Source organism: Sinocyclocheilus anshuiensis, unplaced genomic scaffold (genome assembly GCF_001515605.1).
Source record: "Sinocyclocheilus anshuiensis isolate Anshui unplaced genomic scaffold, SAMN03320099.WGS_v1.1 scaffold1396, whole genome shotgun sequence".
NCBI lineage: Eukaryota > Metazoa > Chordata > Actinopteri > Cypriniformes > Cyprinidae > Sinocyclocheilus > Sinocyclocheilus anshuiensis.
This window is the reverse complement of record NW_015544208.1, coordinates 73,186-94,740: the sequence shown is the minus strand read 5'-3', so window position 1 is coordinate 94,740 and position 21,555 is coordinate 73,186. Positions and strand designations below refer to the sequence as shown.

The following is a 21,555-nucleotide window of genomic DNA, read 5'->3' as shown; positions in this document are numbered from 1 at the left end:
GGGGGTGGGGGGTTTTTTTTTTTTTTTTAGAGAAACATGGGAGGATGGAGAAGACTCTCATGTCAAATAATCTTTGAAGTCAACAAGTTACACTGCATTCTTGTAGAACATAGTTGTAACACTTGCTGAAAATTCATCACAAGTTCATATGAGGCCACCAACCCAACCAATCACACTCGACATATACACTGAAAAAAATGTTTCATTCATCCAGTTAAAAAAATGTAGGCCTCATTTAGGCCCTTAGGGCAAGTTATTTATTTTTCATTGGGTCAAGTTCAAAAATATAGATGTGAATCATTACCCTACATTTTTTTAATTGGATGAATGAAATTTTTTTTTCAGTGTACTGCCACCCAAATAAAAAGCATCCAATCAAATGCACAACTAATAGCTCAGGCGGGGTGAAGTGAAAGCTGTTTCATGACTTTTATTAGCACTTGTTTGGGCATTTAGAGCTTATTTTGTTGTTTGTCACATACTTAAAATATCGTACAATCGGTTTCTGTTTGTTCTCTCATAGCTGCAAACAATACTTGCAAACACTTAGAACAAACACAGTAGTATCCCATTCAGGGTTGACTGTCATCAGGACAGACATCCACCGGCTAAAAAGGAGTGAATCAAAACATAGAGATAAAATGGAGAACAACACATCCACACTGACTTTATAGAAACATTCTCTTCATGAATGTAGTATGAAGCAACCAGTCGAGCTGACAAATCTGAAGAGTTAGAGATATTTATTAAGCTATTGACCTGCATGACCCTAGGCAGTGTTGGAATTTATGTGTGGGGGTTCAAAAGCATCCCTATTCTTGGCCAGACCCCCATTCACCACTCAGATAAAACATGGCATGAATAAATGCACTTAAGAAGACTGTGATTAACTATAGATTACATAATAATACAATTTGCTAACTTTTTTCCCAAAAGGACAGTTGTACCATCTGTTTTCTTCTACCAGTAATACATTTCTGTATTAGAGCCCTGTTTTCCGGTTCAAATTCTGTTCAGGTCACCTTATTCTTGTCTTCTTGCTATTATGTTTTGCCTAGGTATGCAAGACTAAAAACATCTGTGTCTTAAGAATAGAAAAGAGAGGAGTGGTGCAAGCCTTCGAGACAGACGAAAGAAATGCTCAGAAGGGTTTATAATGCGAATATCCACGAATATCCAGCGAATATCAAACCTAAAACTAACTTTACCGCGCTTTTATAATGTACTGTGAGATGTGAAAACTTAAATTTAGATGAGGAATATACACACACACATTTCGGAAATTCTTGTACTTAAGCCAAGAAGAGATAATGACAGCAGCAGTAATTATTTTCTTTAATCTCTTTAGGCTGAGAAGGTCACGTTGGCCTTCAGAGAGACAACGCAATACTTTTGGATATTGTATCACATCCTCGGCCTTGAAGCGGAAGGAGATCACACAGCAAAACACATTAAATAAGCAAAAATGTGCTTATTAATGTGAAATGTAAAGACAACGTATAAGATTTAAAAAACGAGAAATAGTGATACCTTAAATAAGTTAATACAAATATACACAAAGTGTTTGTATTCGTTTTTATTTTTTTTTCTAGATAATTCTAATTAGTTAATATTTTAATTTTTAAATACCCTCCTATTTTTAGCTCTTGGAAGTACAAGAGTTAAGTTTCCTCATTCTTAGTTTCATTTCAGGAAAGACAAGATTTACGAACATTTAAATTTATGAATATTCAAGAGTTTGCTGACGTGTTAATGAATATTCATAACTCTACACACCTCCAAACCACGCAGCAAGCATTTACAGGTAGGCGAGCAAATTATCACTTTAACCCTTTGAAAAAAACACTTCTTAACCATTTTTGTTTGATAAGTTCAGAGTTTTTGTCGGACGAACTAGACAAGCTAATCGCAAGTGTTTAGATGGTAGCGGGCACTCTTTAGAAATCACAACTAAACGCGGTCACACTTTAAAAATACTTGATGTCTTTTTTTCTCGTAACGATGAAATGTCGGCGGTTTCGTATCATGTTGGGTTTATAGCCATTTTCTCTCTGTTACTCAACTAAAACTGTAATACTACGAGTAAGAACAGATAACGATGGGTTGCAGTTATTTTCTGACGGTTGCACTCACTAGACTTGCAAAAGTTGTAAGTAAACATATAATACCTTTCGTTCGCAATGGAAAACTAGTTAGTGCCTACATCATACTGTGTACTACACAGTAAACATAGTAAAACGGTACACATTATCGAAGATTTCATTCGGATATTGCCAGACGACCTCGTTGGTGAGAGAAAACCATTGGCATATTCCACTCAGCATACAGTACACTGCAGATATAGTAAGTGTAGGATGTTAGTATGCTATTCTGCATATACATGTGGATAGCTTGGACGTTTAGCCTATTTAGCCTATCCAGACACTGTTCTGGTTTTTCTTTCTCTTTCGCCCTCTAGTTGTTTCTCGGAATTTTTGTTTGTTGTCTTCTCAGCAGCCCAGTTATGTTTGCTGCCAGCAGCCCAGGTTTGTTCTGTCACAGTTTCTAGCACACTCCTGTAATTATATTTTACCATAGTTGTCGTCTTGGTGAAAATTGTACTGTATTGCGTTCCAGGGTGCCACAGTCACTTGTACAATTCCATACGTTCATATCTCCACAATCAGAACAGAGCACAGCCCATCATTGGTAAGAGAGTGTCCAGCATCCAAAATGATTGAGTAAATGGATTTAAAGAAACATCTAAAATCTTATATAAAAAAAAAAAAAAAGAAATTTGTGTGTGAACCTGTTTGAATGTTTCAGGTCTGAACTCCATCACAGAGGTGTTGGCATATAATCAGCCTGCATTGTACTTTTGTGATGTCTGCGTTTTGAGAATAACCAAGGCTGATATCAGGAACCACATCATGGGCAGCATTCACAGATACAATTACATTGTAAGTTATTGGTTTTGAGATTTTTTTTTATTTTTAAGATTTGCAACATGACATGACAGATTGCTGTTTTCTTCTCTATTTTATGTAAGGGAATATGAAAATATATGATTTACTTTTCTTTCATGTATTCTTACATTGTGCTTTTATTACATATTTTTTATGTATGCTTTCATTTATGTTCTGAGTTAAAAAAAATTTAATGTGCATATTTTTGTTTATATTTAATGCATTCATTTACTCTTTATTGAAGGATGTAGAAACTCTTTAATATATACACAATTATCTTATGCTTGCATTGACCCTTCCATGGTACACGTGGAAGCTGTAACACCTTTAAGCAAATCTGATATTTGCTTTTAAGTTTTTCATAGTTGTGGTTAGAACATCTAGATACTCCATCATTTATGCTTCTTTATTATTTGTTTTATTATATCTTGTAGCTTTGAAACTGCATGCTTCTCTTCTTCTCTTGTTGTGATTAAATGCACATTTTTATCAACTACTTTTATTGTCTTCTGGTTCTACTTGCAGTAGTTTACCTATGTAATTATTTTTTGGAACTTTCCTTAACAGAAATCTCATCATGCACATGGGTGGACGTCTGATACAGACCTGACTCTTTTGGCTCGCCCTCTAATGGATATCGCAAAAAAGGTTGAAAAGAAAAAGGGAACAGGTGATATACAGGTAAAAAAAAAAAGCATCAAAATCGTTTTGTTATATATTAATATACAGTCTCCTCACTAACCTTCCAATTTCTCTGATAAGGTTCTGAGTGTGTATGAAGTCATCTACAAGGAGATGGCATCATTGCCTGTCCCTGATGGTCTGTCTTTAACGTCTTATCTTATTGCTCCATTCAAAATTTGTGGAAAAATAGCTGAAATTAATGAAAACATTGAGTTGTATGAATATTTTCCATGCAAAGCACTTTAAGTAAAGAGCTGTCACCTCAGAAATATTTATCTGCGCTTATTTTCAAATATGTTGTTTGAAGCCTATTTATACAGCAGTGTAATGTTAATTATTCATTTAACAGATGCTTCTATCCAGAGTCACTAACAAATGAGAATACAAACAGTAGTGATTGATCCAAGATTTAATTGAATCTAATTTAGTATGACAATTTAGTTCACATGAGATTTTCACATTTTCACATTTTTTATGTCGCTTTAAATAAATTGGTGCTAAATGTTAGATTAAATTAACAATTTAAGGAAAGACAACTGTTTAGTGACTTGGTATTGTCTTAGCTTTTGCTCAGATGAAGAAGATCAAGGATCAGCGAAACCCTAATGCACCTAATTTGCTTGTTCATAACAGCCCGTCTGAAGGTATGGATACTGCAATATGTTTAATATGACTTAATCTGTTTCATTATTATACTGTAGTAATTGGATACTGATATATGTTTGGTGTATTTTAATGTATCTATGTTCTGTGAAAGGTAAAGAAACCGGTGCTCAAGAGCAGCAAGAGTCTGTCAATATGAATGGGACTGCACAACTTCCAACTTTAGGAAGTTTGGTCCCAACACAGTGTGTATCTACGACACCATCGAGGTCAAAGCGTTCAAGTATGATTGAACCCCAAAAAGTCTCAACCAATCCAACACCAAAACCATCTCTCCATAGAACCGCAGGTCCTGTCAAACCATTATTCACATGCCAGGATGTATCTACACCTCAGAGTCTAGTGGATTCTCGTGTTTCATCTAGAATACCTTTTCTAGAAAGCTACCCAGCTCCAGTCCTCAGCCAACACATAAATCAGCATCAACCAATCCCAGGCAGAAGCCTTCAAAGATATATAATGCCATCTGAAAACCAGTGTTTTACTGAAGCAAGGACAATCTCTATTGTAAGACCACCAAGACAGTGTATCCCCATCAGAATTCTTTGCCAGAATGACATTGTGCGTGCTGGTGAAGATGATGGGAACAATTCTGTCCAGTCATTTGGAGTCAGCTATGAATCACATCCAATGCACCTGGCCCAAACCACTCCATATGAAATCCAGCTGCAAACACCATCTCTTTCAGTGAGCCACATGGTACCAGAGTTAACCCAGGATCTAACAAACAGGCATGGATTTTTCAGGATTGAAAGGTCACCTGATAGTCCAGAGCCTGTTAGAGATGTGGAGATCGTTATCAAGCAGATCAGAACCCAAATGCTAACAGAAACACCGGAACAGGCTACAATGTATGATTTAAGTCCGTTCCATGATGAGTCTAATTTACAAGAACCAATCAACACCGGCTGGGAAGCACATGGTAGTGTATTTATATATATATATAAAATATCATTATTTTGGTGTTTGTGTAACTCTCATTTATATTTACAGAGGAGCCTCAATCAGACACCTTAGCAGAAGAAAACACCTTTGTGTTCTCACAAAGTCCAATTTCCCAGTCTCCTCTTACTCGGACTCAAAGTCCTTCTGATCAGTTTCAATCAATAGAAGATTTTCTAGAAAACTACAATGGTCGAAAGCCTCTTATCGGTGAGTGTATCTGCATACTATGTAATCTAGCAAAATCACATACAAAAGATGATGCATTGATTTAAATTCACTGCACCAAACTGTGTGCGAGCATGTTTGTCACAGGTCTACAAGCTGTTATTAAGTGCCAGAGCGTGGATGGGAATCCACCTCCATGCTGTTACCTGTGTCAGCTGTGCTCTTTGAAGCTGAAGAAGAAAAAAATATTCAGCCATCTGACTGGCTGTGATCACCAGCGAAACTACTTAGTAAGTGTTTCTTCAGGTAGCAAAACTTACTCTCTTGCCAGCAACTGAATTAGTGAACTCTTCTTATCTATACATAACACAATTTGCACAAATATACTATACAAAATATACAAACATTCTATTGCTAATTCACCATATTGCTGCTTATGTAAATATCTTCGTGTTGGCAGAAAGCTCTCCATCCACAGCTCTTGCCTAAAAAGCGTAAACACTGCAACACAAATGAGATGCTTGAGGATATTGCTATCCAACTGGAGAAAGAGGATGGAAGAGGACATATAAAGGTACTAACTACGTTCATCTTATTTTCATAGTCATAGAATTAGATGTGATTGTGCAGAGCTGTATGGTAACTTCATGTTGTTCTAAAGGTGATGAGGTTGTCTGCATGTCTCATAAGTGAGGTACTGGAAAAGGATTATCATTGGTGTAAGTACAGCAGATGAAAGCACAATACATAATTGTTATACTTCATCAGTGAGGGCCAAACCTGCCGCCTCACTATATTATTTATTATATGCATCATTTCATCATCAAAAGGCATGAGGGTGTTGAACTGTGGAGCCGATGTGGGGTGGAGATCAGGTCTGTTGTCTTTCAAGGAAGGAACTAACAACACTACAGGTGGGTGTGTGTGTATCTATCTATCTATCTATCTATCTATATCTATAGAGAGAGAGAGAGAGAGAGAGAGAGAGAGAGACAACCTAGGAAGTTGAAGAACGTTTTTTAAAGTTTCATCACAAGCTGTTCGCACATTGGCAATAAAAAAGTGATGAATACATTCTTACAAATAGCCTCTTTAAAATAGAAAAATAAAATAGAAAACTGCTACTTTGCCCTAAACAAGAAATCTTAAAAGGGAAAAGGTGCTCATTTATGGGTAGAGATTGTAATTAACACCAACAAGATAAAGAAAAATTAATGAATAACACAATTGGATATTGAGTGCCTTACGATTATTTTCTACATTTCTTATTATTACGGCATTTTGATATTTATACTGGAAAACAAAGCAAAAATAATTAAGAAAATGATTACAGGCAGATATTGATCGATTTTCTTCTTTATCTCAAGGTCCCAGTCATACTCTTAAACGGCCAGCAGAGTCTGTGCTGCCCCCTTCTGATAACAGCACCACTGGTGAGTGTATATGTGTATAGAGTTTATCGTTTTTATGTCCTGAGTCAAAATAATTTTCTTATTTTCTTTAGTATTTTGGCATATGCTTTAGTAAAATACATAAACTTAGTTTAAAAAAGTTTATAAATAGGTCTCTGTTTTTAGAGAATATATCTTGAATTGTGTCTGAAAATTGTTTTGCTCCATTGGTAAATCCTTATTTCTTGATTTAAGCATAAATCTAACAAAATTTGTGAGGTTTACACTATTTTGTTCTAAGGATGTTACGGGCAGACATTGATAGATTTTCTTTTGTTTCTCAAGGTCCCAGTCAGACTCTTAAACGTCCAGCAGAGTCTATGCTGCCCCCTTCTGATGCACGTGCTTTTATAGCTCCTGCCGGAGCTCCAACCCATCAGATGTCCAAAAAAATGAAGAAGGGTCATCCTAAGAAAGTAGTATGTACAAACAAAGTTAAGGAGCCTGTGTTTAAGGTAAGCCTGTCACTGCAGGAGGGACCTGTTATCATTGAGAGAACATCTCTAAGAGAGACAACCACAGTGGCGCCTGAGATCGAAGACCAAAGCCCTGCAACCACATGCGCAGACGATGCACTGCCTTTAGCGACTAACACGCATTCTGAAGTTCAAATGTGCTTTCACAGCTGTATGTATGAGGAACAGTTCACTAATCCTGTTCATTATGCATACTCAGGGCAGTTTGACCAGTCTCAAGTTATTCAATATTTCGAGCCTTCTCTCAGACCTAGGGACTGTGGTCCAGTGGATGAGGTGGTCACTGTCACGTATGCTGATTGGCCGCTGCAGGACTGGTCCTGCAATAACAACCAGTGGATTGTAATGAGGCAAAACAGGGATGGAAGTGATCTTCCTTCTGAGTGTGCAAGTTACATTCAGTACTGATGAGAATGAGTCTTGAAGCATCAACAAAAAAGATGAATCAACAAAAGAAGATGCTGAGAAATGATTTAGCAACAGAATTCTGTCCAAACTGTTTTGTTTTTTTTTGTTGTTTTTTTGTCGTCAAAACCTACGCTTTAATTTTTTTTTTGTTCAGAATTTATTGGATTTTTCATCAGTATTATTCATTTAACTTCCTCCATCAAAAAGACATTATTTGTTAGTTACTTCCTGCCTTAGCGATATTATATATATATATATATATATATATATATATATATAGTAACATTCAAAAGAGCATTGCTGTGTTCCACTTAACAGACATAAATATTTTCTGTAACCAGTGAATATATATATATCTGTTAACTTGGAATCAGTAACATTAACTTTGAATTAGTATTGAACAACAGATTTATTTTTTCTGGTATACTGTCTTGTGTCACAGCTGAGGTCAGCAAGAAATACAAACACATGCATATATTACTGACTTCACAAGAAGGATTCCTCTCAGATTTAAAGAATTTTTTTATAGACATTCATAAGCTAAATGGTTGTTGTTTAAGTTATACATGTGAAATGTATCGATGCTTTAGAATCCAAAAAATAATGTCTATCTGGTTTGAAACTACAAGCATCACATGTAGTTTGTTTAATTTATTGTATTATTATTATTTTTTTAGAAATGTTAGTGTTATCGGTAATTAATATTCTTGAAAATGTGTTGTAGTAATTCATTTAGGGAGACATTCAACAGTGTTGACTGTTCAGTTCTGTTTAATCCAACAATGCTTTTGTCCTTAACAAGCATGTTGTTTATGTTGTTTCGCTCATTTAGTTTCTTTTGCTTCATAATGTATAAGTTGGTATTGTTTTTAGAACAAGAGTAGTTATTTTTAGAATCAGCCAGGAACATTTTGACAGTGTTTCTTACATTTTGTCATGGCTGTAAGAATTGAATATAAAGTTCTTGTTATCTCAAGTGTTAATATAAAAAACATTTGTATTGTAACTGATTGTTTTAACAGTAAATTCATATTTCTTCAATAAAATTATTTTCACAAACCTATAATCGAAATTGTGTGATAATATACAAGACATTTTGTAGGCCAAATATTTATTTGCTATACTAGAAAGGCTGCAGTGGTGAGTAGTCCTACTTGTGTAGTTTTTCGCTAAACAGATATTGGAAGAATTCAAGAAAAGCACCATTTAAATTTATTCGTAATTCCACGGTTATTTTTTAACAGTACCATTTTTAACCAGATGATGGCGCCAAATGACCAGTTACAACCTGTTTTTCTGTAATTGTTGCTAACTCAATATTTATTTTTTAAATGAAACAAAACTTCATTTATCGCATAATAATTTGTATTACAAAGGCATTTTAAATCAAACGGGTTTTTACGACAACATGAGTATGTTTAAAACACAGATGCGCGTGAACAGCAGTTAAACCGTCTCTTTTTTACAGTCTGAACTGACTTCAGCAGTTCCGCGTACAAACGAACACATTCCCCTCAGTATATTTACTCTAATATACTTACCTCACAAATTTATTTATATATATATATATATATATATATTTTTTTTTTTTTTTTTTTACTATTTATCAACTGGCGTCGTAATGAGTGTGATACTTGGTGGGTTATTGTTTTGTTTGTTTTTGTGTAGAGGTGTTGGCTAGTCAGCTAACTTAACTTAAGCAGGTTGAGTTTGATTTTCGAGTACTGCAGCTTGCTAAATATTGTTTTGTACAGAGTCATCATCATTCAACATCAAAGATATTATAAAGACTTCAGAAAGCCCAGGTATGACATGACACATTAACGAGTTAACATTCAGTATTTTACATTACATCTGATTTTACATATTATAATTAACGTTAAATTAAAAAATAATCCTACTAAACCGACGAGTTTGTTACTTCTCACCTTTTACCCCATTACATGGTGAGGGCCTAACCCATAAACCAGATATTTTTTCTCTGTCCACGCAATGGGATTTAATGCCTTTGCATTTCTTACAAAAACATTTGGTCTTTTTATAGGCTGGCGGGCAGAACCGAAACCAGCGGAGCTGTTAATCAAACTCAGGAAGCTGCAACAAGGTCAATTAGCCTCTTTAGACTGTAAATCAGTCAGTCAGTGTAAATCAACATATTTTATAAAGCAAAACGTAACACCCATATATTGATTTCAGCCAAAAAACACTTTGAAGATGAAGCGAAGGAAACTATGCTCCTCCGATGTGCTAGGAAGGAGGAGGAAGATGCATGTATGTATATACTCATATTACTGTCAAATGGTAAAAGAGTATGATTTACACAGTACCATTCATTTAAATGAGGGTAAAACAGTAAAGAGCAGTGTACTTTTTTGTTGCAGTAACTGCTGAAGCCCTACAGTTGGAGGGAACACTGAATGAAAAGGAAGGTACTCTAGCCTAAAACCAAACAATGAGCCCATAAATTACATAAGCTTTGTTATCAGATATATTTACAGTGTTAACACAAATACACTTGTCATAAAGAGTTAAACAGATCTCTGCAGCTTAAATGTGAGGACCTCCAGCTAGAGGCACAAAGGTAAGCATACTTGGGTATCTATACAACACTCATGGGTGTTTAGACACTTCAAATGGGAGCTGCTCATGTGTGAATCACAACACGAGTCACCAACATTGAGCTTTGGTCTCAGGTCAATGAGTCTTGTAAAGGGTGTGTAATGTATTCACTCGATACCTTACACAAATCATATTAAAATAGGATGACGTTGAGAGCAGCATTTTGTCATTTTTTTACTTAATGTTAACACAGAAATGTTTGTGAGACATACTAGATGGCACCATTTTATTTGATTTACATTTTAACTTGTAACTCTTTAGGCAGCTTGAGCAGAACCATCAGAAAGAGGAAGTAGTAAAGCAGTACTGCTTTCAGATCCAGGAGACCAAACTAAAGCACAGAAAGATTCGGTATGACTTACTGTTTTTAACAGAGAAGGGAAATATTTACATATCAGAAATAGACACGAGATGCTGTGTCATTTCTTAGAATACCATTGCATGTATTGCCAGAGCATCTATTGTAATGCCCACATTCAAACTGAAATGCCAAAACCCACTAGTTCAGCAGCACAAGCCATTACTGATGTTATCAGGAATAAATGACAATTATAAAATATAAGAGCGTATTTTATTATTAAGAGAGGCTGCTTTTTAAATTCTAACTTATTTTAAATAATCTAATTTCATTTTAGGATGAAGTTTGAGAATCAGCTTCAGCAATTAATGGAGCAGCATAAAAACCTGTCCACCGTCTTTGTAAGTGGACTATGAGAATGGATATTAAACTAAAAGCAACTGAGCTTTCTTTATTTGTAATTGTAAAATGGAGAGTGCTTTATTCATAGAACAATTGAATTTTATAATAGCTTTTATGTTCCATTTTTTTTCCTTTTTCCAGACTCCACAAAGACTTCCAGCAGAAATACAGTCTGCAGAGTACACCACTGAGCAGCTGTTGAAGGCTGGTACGTTTTATACATTTTGTTCCATTGCTTAGTTTTTATGGTCATCTGCAGTACAACCAGTGTGTAGTTGCGTGCTTAGTGGGACATTTGATCCGTTCTGGTTTCATTCAGACATAGAAGTCAAATTAGTCCAGTCATATTTCCAAAATGACTCATTTGACCAGTCAACAAGACCGTCACTGAATTCAGAATAGCAAATTAGCAGACTACTCTGCTGAATAAAGTTATGGTAGACATATTAAAGAGTAGCATGATATTCTGAATTGAGCCATTTTTAAAAACATCCTAAAGCTAGAGTACTTGCAATGATGGGATCGCACAGGAATGTAACCTCATACCCAAGTGTCTGTGGACGTAGAACTGAACTCTTAACATTGGACTGACAGCCCTTAAACAAGAGACCAACATCATCCTTACAGTAATCTGATTCTTTCCTGTGTGTTTGTGTGTCCATCCCTACAGAACAACAGAAGCTGGAGCAGTTGACCAAGCTTCTGGACGGGTTAAGCCACACCCAGAATGCAGAGATGCACATGGACACTTGTGAAAAAGCACCATGAATACCTCAAACTGATTTTGCAAACTTAAGCTGAGTATCTAATACCTTCCAACAAATATGAATTTTACAAAGAAGCAGCTTATATATTCTTTTCCATTCTGTTCCATTGTCCTAATTTAACTTGTTACCAACTGTATTGTCAACAAATGCTTGTGAACAAATACTGTTTAAAACCAAAATTAAACCATTCCGTACCTAGAAAATGAAAGTTTCTTAAACCATTTATTTAGAATGTGTAAGACACAATAAAAAAAAGTTTGTAAACAAGTCTAAATTCCCCAGGATTTGCATTTATAAACAAAAAAATGTACTGATGACACTCTTATCAAAATTCAATTCCATCACACTTCTAGATCAGATATTCCTCATTAGATCAGCTTCCAGTTTCCATAGTCCTATGACACATCCAGAGAGCACTCTGGAAAATCTTTGGTGTTCAGTAATACCGTTCTGTCTTAATTAAATTTTGCATTGACAAAATACAGGCTAAAGCCCGGTCCTGAGAATATCTTTATCAACCTAATATTTTAGTTTCTCCTGACAACACAGTTCATGCAGGAATGTACAGGTATAGGTATGTCTGAAACCATTGTCCTGCAAGTTCTGATTGCCGGTGAAAAACAATTAATTCAACTCCACGCCTCACATCACTTTCTCGACATTCAGGCCACTTTCTTGATAGCACACTGTTGATAGAGGAAAGATGAATGAACGGGCCTCCTTTCATTTTAATACATCCCTTACATACTTTCCAGTCATCTCTTGACAGTTTCAGGTTCCACAGTTTTTCTGTTCTTTGCCTTCAAAAGTGGCGTTGTCTACCAACCATCTCTGGTTTCCTTTATGCCTGTGATCAATTGGCACATTCAGCACCAAAGCATAATTTCAGCATGACGTGTCCTGGGGCATTTGTGTGGTGTACTTTAAAGAGGGTGTGTTTTGGTGCCTTCAGAGTAGCATATCTCAGCTTCTGCCCAGACACGTTAATTTCCATTGGAAATTGTGCACACTTGTACATATACATCTTATAGAACTTAAAAGGTCCAGCAGAAAAAGAAAAAGCTGAGAAAGGCCTCTTGAAGTTCGAACCCTCCTTTGGCCCGACTTGTGTTTCTATGTTCTGTAGGGATGGTGTGTGATTACTGTTAAGAGGTATGCCCTGATGCCTTATAAGGGCAAAGTGAATCATCTGTGGGCTCAGATTGGCACAGAGCGAGGAATATTCCTCCTGCTGCATCAAGAATCCTCATATTTTAGGTTGTGCTATGTTCGTGGTCTGTTTATATGAGATCCATGGACCATGCACTGTAGATTACTAGTCATTTAGCAGACACTTATATCTGAAGCAACTTGCTTGCTTCTCTGTGTCTGTTCACAGGAGTATTGGGGATGTTTGGTATTTTTTTTTAGAATGGTTTCAGGTTCTCTTTACAGTTCTCTGTGAGGAATATTGGCCCCTTCATCCATTTTTATCCCAGGTTATTCCCCATCTGTTGAAGCAGAGTGACAGATACGTGAGTGAATCATCCTACTAATCTCTCATCCATCAGCCCACAAATAGTACAGGAGATTCTGTGATAGTCTATTTCATTTATTTCTATCATAAATTAAAACAAATAGATTGGAGGTTGCAAACAAACTCATATTTAAATGTCATGTCATATAACAACACTGAATTACTTTTGAAATTTAAATTTACATTCTTAAATTCTAGGCATACCACAAAAGAATGTAAAGTCAAATAATAAATAAACATGTAAAAGGGAAAATATAATTTGTCAATAAATATACCTAGACATGAAATGCTACATTAGGTGCTTTGCTCAGAAATGATATACTTCATATATATAAGATATAAGCAGAAATAAAATATACGTTCACTACAAATATTGTACAAGGATCTCATGTGATTGATCTAATCAGACTTTGCTCTGCCTTCTCTACATTTCCCTGGTCCCAGCAACACTCTTCTCGGTTACGATAAAGTACCTCGAAACGACTGTAGACTCTCTTTTCTTTGCGCATGCTCTCTATTCTCTTCAGCAGATTGTCCCTCTCCTGTGGGTTGACTGGAGTTCGGCTGAACCGGTTCCGGTTTTGAAATTGGAAGGATGAATTGGAAACTTCTTCTTCCTTGCCCCCCTCGACTTTTCCAGACTCTTCAGTCTGCTGTCTATTTTTCTGGCTATTTGCAGAGATTTGCTCTAGGATCACCTTGGTATCATCCCTGAGGTTGCTGCTAAATATCACATTTGAGGTAGAGGACTGATAGCGTGATGGAGTTGGTTTAACATTGGGTTTGTTGTTCTCTACTATGGTTGAAGATGATATGGATTCAGATGGTTTCTCTTTGACTGAGGGCTCCTCTTGGATCTCAGGGACTGTTTTCATTGACTTGTCCTCTTGAGAGTTGGAAACTCCTGAGTGCTTCTTTTCTCCCTTTGGCCCAAGGAGACCCTTTAATCTCTGTGTTTGTTTCTTGAGGAAATCAAGGGCCTTTGTATCTTTGCCATCAGAGTTCCCAAGGTTTAGGGAGCTCAGGCTTTCTTTGGACTCTGCACGGGTGATGCCCGATGAGCTGAAGCTGCGAGACTTCTTAAGCTCACTCTTTTCAGCATCTGTTGCATCCGTAAGAATATCTTCGCCGCATGAGATTCGACGATGAGAAGATTGAGAGGCTTTGAATGGTTTTAAGAACTTGGGTGATGGGAAAGGCCGAAGTGACTTTGTTGGTTCCTTAGCTGGCTCTTTCTTTGCTGCATCAGCTGTGCTCTCCGTCAGAGTTTTGCTGTTCGTGAGCGGCCTGTCCACACAGACTTCAGATGGTTTTGTTGCAATCACCAAGCGCTGTGGTACAGGATCTGTTAGCGTAATCGTTGGCTCTTGTGTCTTTACAGAGGACTCCACTGATGTAACAAGCACATTTGGAACTGTGGTTGCTGTATCAGTGAGGTCTGGCTTTTTCATGGCTGTTTCTCGACTTTTAGTACCCAAATCTAACTCTAATTTTGAGCTCTTTCTCTTTTCTTCCAAATCTTTGAAGTACTGAAGTCTGCTTCCTGGATCATTTATGTTTAGGGAAGAAGTTGTTTGCTGAGATCTCAAAGGCTCTGTTGGCTGTGTAACTTTATTGTCCTCAGGTTCAGGGTTGTCAGGTTTCTCAGGTTTCTCTTTTTCTTTGATAGGCTCCTCTTTGGCATCTGTGATCGTAGTCAGATCTCCTGTTGATGCATTTTTAACCTCTTTTTCTTCTGCTTTTTTATGCTTATTCCAGTCAAACGGCTCTCTTGACAGCGACCTCCTCTTCTCCAGAAGCTCTGCTACAATAGATGAGTATCGAATAGGCTCACTCTCATCTTTCTCCTCTTGTAACTCCCCACCAGACTTAGCTTGCGAGGAGCTGTGTTGCTCCAGCTTTGAGGAGCTGAAGATTAAAGAAGACCTTAGTCTTGAGCTCCTTTGCAGCATTGGGTTAATTCGAGATCGGAAAGACTCATGCTTGGTAATGCTGATTTCCCCGGGTTCCCTCGGTTCTGGCTCCTTCTCATTGTCTGTTGAAGATGCTAGTGATGAAGCTGAAATGGCTGGCTTTAATGTGTCAGTACTTGTGGGACCCAGGTCAGAGCTAATGTCTTTCACTTGATTCCTATCTTGTATGATGGGTTTACCATAGCGTGGCCGCAAATCAAGGTTTGGCTTAGTTGGGATGTTTGGACGCTCTCTTAAATGAAAGCCTGGTCCCTCTGAGCCATAATGTCTGCTGTCAGGTTGTTGATGTGGCTCATCAAAGGCATCTGGACCCATTGGCTGATGCAGGCCCTCCTCTCCTGCATCTTCATAAGTGCTGAGATAAGAGTTGATTCTCCAGCTCCGCAATCCCTGCTTTACACTGGGGTCCTGGGACTGCCGTACCTGCTCTCCAGTGGAGAACAACTGCTTGTGGTCAGGAGGATGTGGCTGAGTCGGCGAACTCTGACAGGCATATGCGTGGCCTGCAGCAGGCCTCTTGTGGGTTTGTGGACCATAGCGTCCCCCTCCTGAGTACTGTTTTTCTGAATCACTTTTGAGGTCGTCAGTGGACAAAACATTCAGATTTCCTGGTGCTTCAAGTTCAGGAGGATATGCATAATCAGGGTGTTGATCTATCTGGTACATGCCGTAGTTAAGACGGTCATAGTGCCCGCGCTCAGAATCCGGTCCCATGCCTTCACTATGATAGTAATGTTGTTCTCGCTGGTAATGTGATTCCATCTCCTCCAAGTTGTTCATTACACGCTGTTTCATATACTGCCGGGAGGAGGCGTAGGTCTCACGGGTGCCCTCGGCATAGCTATGCCTCTTAAAGGCATTCATTTCCAGCTGCCTGGAGGCTAACATTGAGCGTCCTGGTTCCAAGAATGACTGTTGCATCTTGAACTGCTGCGTTGCATATTTTGTGACCTGCATAGGACCTGCACCTGGTTCAAGTGTATGGCGGAACGGGTCCTCCCTCCGAAAAGGTAGTATGGATTCAAGACGATCCCCAAATGGGTAACCAGTAAGTTCAGGCTGTCGAAGATAACCTCTGGGATTCCTTAGTGACTGAGTCCTTTTTAAGCCAAACTGATTGCCAAGGTAACTACTTGTATTGTCTTGTGGCATGGGTACAAGAGCATTTTCAACAACAAGAGGCTGAGACTGAGCAAACAAGATACGAAACTCCTCATCAAATGTGGCAACTAGTTCTCCAAGGAACAAATGGGCAATGCAACGGTGGATCTTCTCAAAAGACCACATAAAACTGGAGAAAGAGAGAAAGAAATATGAATAGTGTCATCTGTGCCACATGCAAGTGGGCATGCATTAGAGTTGAATTCTTATCTGCCACTGAGCTCACCTATAGTTTCCACTGATCACTGCTCTGCAGTCTGTCAGAAGAAAACGGTCCATCACTTGACCTTTAAATGATTTTCCTGTGCGGCAGAAATAGGTAATGCCTGCCACTGTCCGTACCCGCATCATCTGTAACCAGTGAAGTCACCGTTAAATCTGCATTTTCTTAAAATTCAAACTTAGGCTAGTTGAGGTAAATTGAACTTACATGGATCATATCCAGATTAACTTTACAGCTTGCCACCATGTTAACAAAATGATGGGCATTTTGTTCATCCAGAAGAATATAGACAGGCACATGACGTGCTGTAGCATCCAAAAGGTCAGAGAATATATCAATATCTGTGAAAATATCCATTACCACTGCAATTACCTGTGAGAAAGAGGAAATAAACATGAAATTAGCAATAAAGATTTTACAAAACATGCAATTATGGCAACAAAAAGGATCAGTAATTTGTTTTTATTTTGCAGTGACCAATATCACAGTTGTTTTGGACAGTACCCTCACTCACATGTTTTCATTTATTGAGGCCATTGCAAAAATGCCCTATTCGTTTATTCCATGAGCAATAACAGGGGTTACTGACATAAAATAAGTAGAATTTGGCTGGTCATAGTCTTAATTTCATGTAAGTGTACATCATGTTAAACATATCTAAAATAAAATGTTACAGTAAAATATTTTTACTGATGAAAATGATTACTGAGTGGACCTTTCATATTCTTGATTCCAGCCTGACATCATTTACAAATTTGAAAGCACTTACCTGATGAGCATTTTTGATGAGTTGCCGGGCCTGTTCCTTAATGCTGGGCCGCTCAGGGTCAGCAGGGTTTACCAACATTGTGACCTCTGTGGGTCCCCCAAAACTATGATGTTGCAGAGGCCAGCCAAGGTCTAGTCCTGGTGCATCCAAATCAGAATGCAGTGGCCAGTAGGTGTCAGAAGACGCATCCTGATCTATTTCTCGATATGGCAGTTCTGGTACATTTCCAGCACTCTGTGGTGATTGCACAGTGCTTTTAATATGTTCAATCTCTGACCTTGATAAAAAGTCAACTACATTAGCACTTTGTAAAAAGTTGTAATATCCCTCAACATCCTCCTCCACCAGGGCATCAATAGCCATGCGATACTCTTCTCGGTAATGCGGACACAAGTAATTGGGATCCAGGGGGTTGTCGCCCAATGAAGAACTTTGTGAGCGGCGGGCCATGGTGGAGCAGGGAAAACAACCTGAAAAACAAAATATTTCAATAAATAAGCATATGGAATAATCTAAACAGCATATGTAAACTAAAATTTAGGGTCACACTTTATTTTAAGGTCAGATTCTCACCATTAACAATGACTTGACAATAAACAATGAAACATTAACTGACTTTTGCCTTAATAAACTACTAATTTGCTGCTTATTAATTAGAAAGGTGGTTGTTAAATTTAGGTATTAGGTATTAGGGATGTAGAATATTGTCATGCAGAATATGTGCTTTATATGTACTAATAAACAGCCAATATGTTAATAATAGGCATGCTAATAATTAACTTGTTAATAGTGAGAAATGGTCCCTCCCTATACTAAAGTGTTTCCAAAACTAGCTATTACTAGCTATTAGTAATTCTTCTTTTAAATTAAAAATGTACATAATAAGTGTTTAAATTTTAGCACAAGCATGTTTGTTGTAAGCTATTTTTTATGTAAGAACAAGAAAAAAAAAAAGCCTTTTAATACCAGAATACAATAACAAATATATGTCTTTTGGACTACTTTTTATCATTTACCATACAAAAGATCCAGGAAGCACAAATTCTGAATGCCTAGCCAGTGTTTTAATTTGCCTATTACATGTTGCATAACACAGATGTTAAATCACCAGTCAGTCAACAAGTGTATTATGAAATATTATTATGACCCCAAAAAAACATACTACTGCAGTGCATGCTAGTATAGCTCGACCTGCTGAAAAACTAGCTGCTTGACTCATTGTGTACATATTAAATTCCTAGCTGTTCTGTGATCTTCCAGACAATGACCCCTAAGCAAGGTTAGGCCCCAGTATGAAGGTTTTTGTAGGTTGTGGGCTCTTGTGTACATTTGTTTGTATTTTAGACGTCACCATGGAAACAGTCAGTCTGTTGGCGAATGACTCATTGTGGGCAAGAGGGGAAGCGAAAAGACATCAACCGAAAGGGAAAAACTCAAGAAACATGTGACTGAATCAGAGAAGGGAGTGTTTTGCTGAAGCACTTTTGAAAGAGACTCGCTGAGTTAACTGCACATTAGAATCAGACTTTGAGCAGGTGGTAAATTAACTAAGACTTGTCCATTACATAATGTAAACTCCTACATGCACAAGAGATTCTTAAACATTTGCTAACAGAAATGTTATGGAATTGTATATATGTATATGTATATACATATATATATTTGCATCTACTCATGACTAGCCTTGATTATTATCAGTTTTCTCATCTAATCTGAAATCTGCGCTGTCAGCATGTTTCTTTATGAGAGTTGACACCCAGACCAGTAAATCATGTTGGAGTGGATTCAACCAAGATTACCAGACAATGTACTGCTTCACTGTTAATGTCTCCTTTTATTAAAACTGAACTTTATTTAAGCCTTTAATCTTTATTTAAATCTATTACTGCAATGATTGACCGATAATTATAATTCAAGCTTGTTTGTATTGGTTTCGCAAATGGATGTCAAAATGTGAAGAAAAAAAAGAGCCCAAGAGTCATGTTATGAAATTACAGTAAGTCAGAGCAGAGAAACTTTATACCTGCGGGTCTACTCTGCAACTGCCAATAGTCATATAAATCAATTTTACTTTTCAAGAAGATATGTTTTCATATACATGTCTGCATACTCAGACATCATTCATGTACATAACATTCTTTTTTAATTGAAGAACAAGACCATAACGAGAAATACCTATGCAGAAAATGCTTTACATTCCTGAGATAACCTTTACAATAGGCAGTGAGACTGACATATAACAGGTAGTCAGTGTTTCGGTAGCTTACTTTTTGCAATAGTCTTAATCATTTTCAGCAAACAAAAAGAGATTTTTGCATAAACAAATATTGTTTAAAATGAACCCTATACATTTGATGAATATTTGGCCCATTGTGAATTTCTATTATATTTACAGCTGCAATAATTTTTATGTGATATTCACAGGCAGAATAAAGGAAATACTGAATTTATATAAAGGTCTATATTTGGACATTGACTTAATGTTTTATGTTATGTTGGTTATTTGCTGACATTAAAGTTTTTTTATTTTATTTATTGGCATCGGCCGATGTTGTATATATTTAACTGTGCATACTCATTTCCTCCATTTTTACCTTAAAGAGATAGTTCACCCAAAAATGAAAATTCTGTCATTAATTACTCACCGTCATGTCGTTCAAATCATTACGGTTGAACCCCTGATTATTTTACCGATCTCCTTGCTACTTTTCTGGACGTTGGTCGTGTTAATTACATTGCTGTCTATGGGAGGGTCAGAAAGCTCTCAGAATGCATCAAAAATATCTTAATTTGTGTTCCAAAGATGAACGAAGGTTTTAGGGGTTTGGAACGACATGAGGGTGAGTAATTAATGACAGAATTTTCATTTTTGGGTGAACTATCCCTTTAACATTAACTATGCCATCACCTAATCCTCACTTATATTAATATTTTGGAAATGCTAAAAATGTAATAACGCTGTTAAATGTAATCTTTGCAAATCTGAATGTATTCATTTTTCATATTGAATATAATGTTGTTATGCCTGAATTCAATTTTAATTCAATAATTTTAATTTTAGCTTTTAAAATGACTGATTTTAGTGTGTGAGGGGGGTATTAGACAAAAAATTACAGACATTTATTTTTTTTTTTCAGTTATTGGCCATAATATGGAAATAATTATAGGTGTATTGATATCAGCTAAAATATACTTTATATATTATGAAGTTATATTTATATTTATTACACCCGCGTACGCATAGCACAACACAGGGTTATTGTTTTGTTATTGGGGTTATTGCCATTCAAGTTGGTAATTGTTATTGTTAAATTAATTTTAACATAGTAGTAGTACCGTTACAATTTTGTTTTCACTCCTGTCTGCGTTTGTGCCATTGTGCAATTCTAGTTGTTTATTTTTATTGTATCTGGCCATGTTATTGTTAAATGGAATTTTAATAAATTGTTAAATGAAATATGTTTTTATATTGAAATAAAATGAAATTAGTTTATTAATTTGTCAGTCATATTCTAATGAATTAGGCCCTTATTATATGTCCTTGGCTGAACTTTACCATAGTCTAATATTACATTAACATTAAAATTATAATAATAATTTAAAATAGGAATGCTTATCAAAACTTAAATAAAGAACACAAAACATAACTTTTTCTGCATCAACGAAATCCATAAAGTCAGTCCTGTCACAGCACCGTCAGTCCTGTCACGCCTCGGTCAGTCCTGTCACACAGGAAATTATGTTATAAAAATGTAATATTTGAGGAAATATTGATGAATTAATCTCTGTAACTGTGTAGATGAAGGTTGGAGTATATATCCACTACTATGTTTTTGAAAAAATCTCCTATGTAAAGGCAGTTTTTTTACAACTATATGAGTGCCTGGCGGGGTATTCTGTGATTTTGTGTAATACAGTTGATCGAAAAGTTGCTTATATTCCTTATAGAAATTACAAAACCATGTTAGATACAATCAGGGACATGTGACCAATAAGAAAATGCTATTTGTATCAAAGAAATTCATTAGGAAACCATTCTAACATATACAAATTTGTCTGTGACAGGGCCTGACATTTTAGGGGTGAAATG

The 21,555-nt window shown here is 36.7% G+C and overlaps 2 protein-coding genes across 3 annotated transcripts in view; one reads left to right on the top strand and one right to left on the bottom strand.

The window, feature by feature from the left end:
* The first annotated feature begins 1,790 nt into the window (after positions 1-1,790).
* On the top strand, positions 1,791-12,009 carry si:ch211-199g17.2 (uncharacterized). The gene is made up of 22 exons (XM_016497672.1): positions 1,791-1,804; positions 2,459-2,525; positions 2,617-2,688; positions 2,806-2,939; positions 3,513-3,626; positions 3,708-3,765; positions 4,193-4,273; positions 4,387-5,214; positions 5,286-5,444; positions 5,550-5,692; positions 5,863-5,976; positions 6,064-6,121; positions 6,233-6,316; positions 6,770-6,835; positions 7,139-7,720; positions 9,934-10,008; positions 10,119-10,166; positions 10,264-10,318; positions 10,618-10,707; positions 10,992-11,055; positions 11,198-11,264; positions 11,727-12,009. The coding sequence occupies exons 2-22, from the start codon at positions 2,504-2,506 to the stop codon at positions 11,822-11,824; spliced, it is 3,012 nt and encodes a 1,003-aa protein (XP_016353158.1). The 5' UTR covers positions 1,791-1,804; positions 2,459-2,503; the 3' UTR covers positions 11,825-12,009.
* Positions 12,010-12,026: 17 nt separating this feature from the next.
* LOC107697051 (protein FAM83H) overlaps positions 12,027-21,555 on the bottom strand; it is a 13,563-nt gene continuing 4,034 nt past the window's right edge. The window contains exons 2-6 of one of the 2 annotated variants that reach the window (XM_016497687.1): positions 17,466-17,935; positions 16,904-17,068; positions 16,700-16,824; positions 13,813-16,603; positions 12,027-13,313 (exon numbers count right to left, since the gene is read on the bottom strand). In XM_016497687.1, coding sequence (XP_016353173.1) covers positions 13,293-13,313; positions 13,813-16,603; positions 16,700-16,824; positions 16,904-17,068; positions 17,466-17,915 — 3,552 coding nt within the window. In that variant the 5' untranslated portion in view covers positions 17,916-17,935 and the 3' untranslated portion in view covers positions 12,027-13,292. The other variant, XM_016497686.1, reaches the window with a different exon arrangement.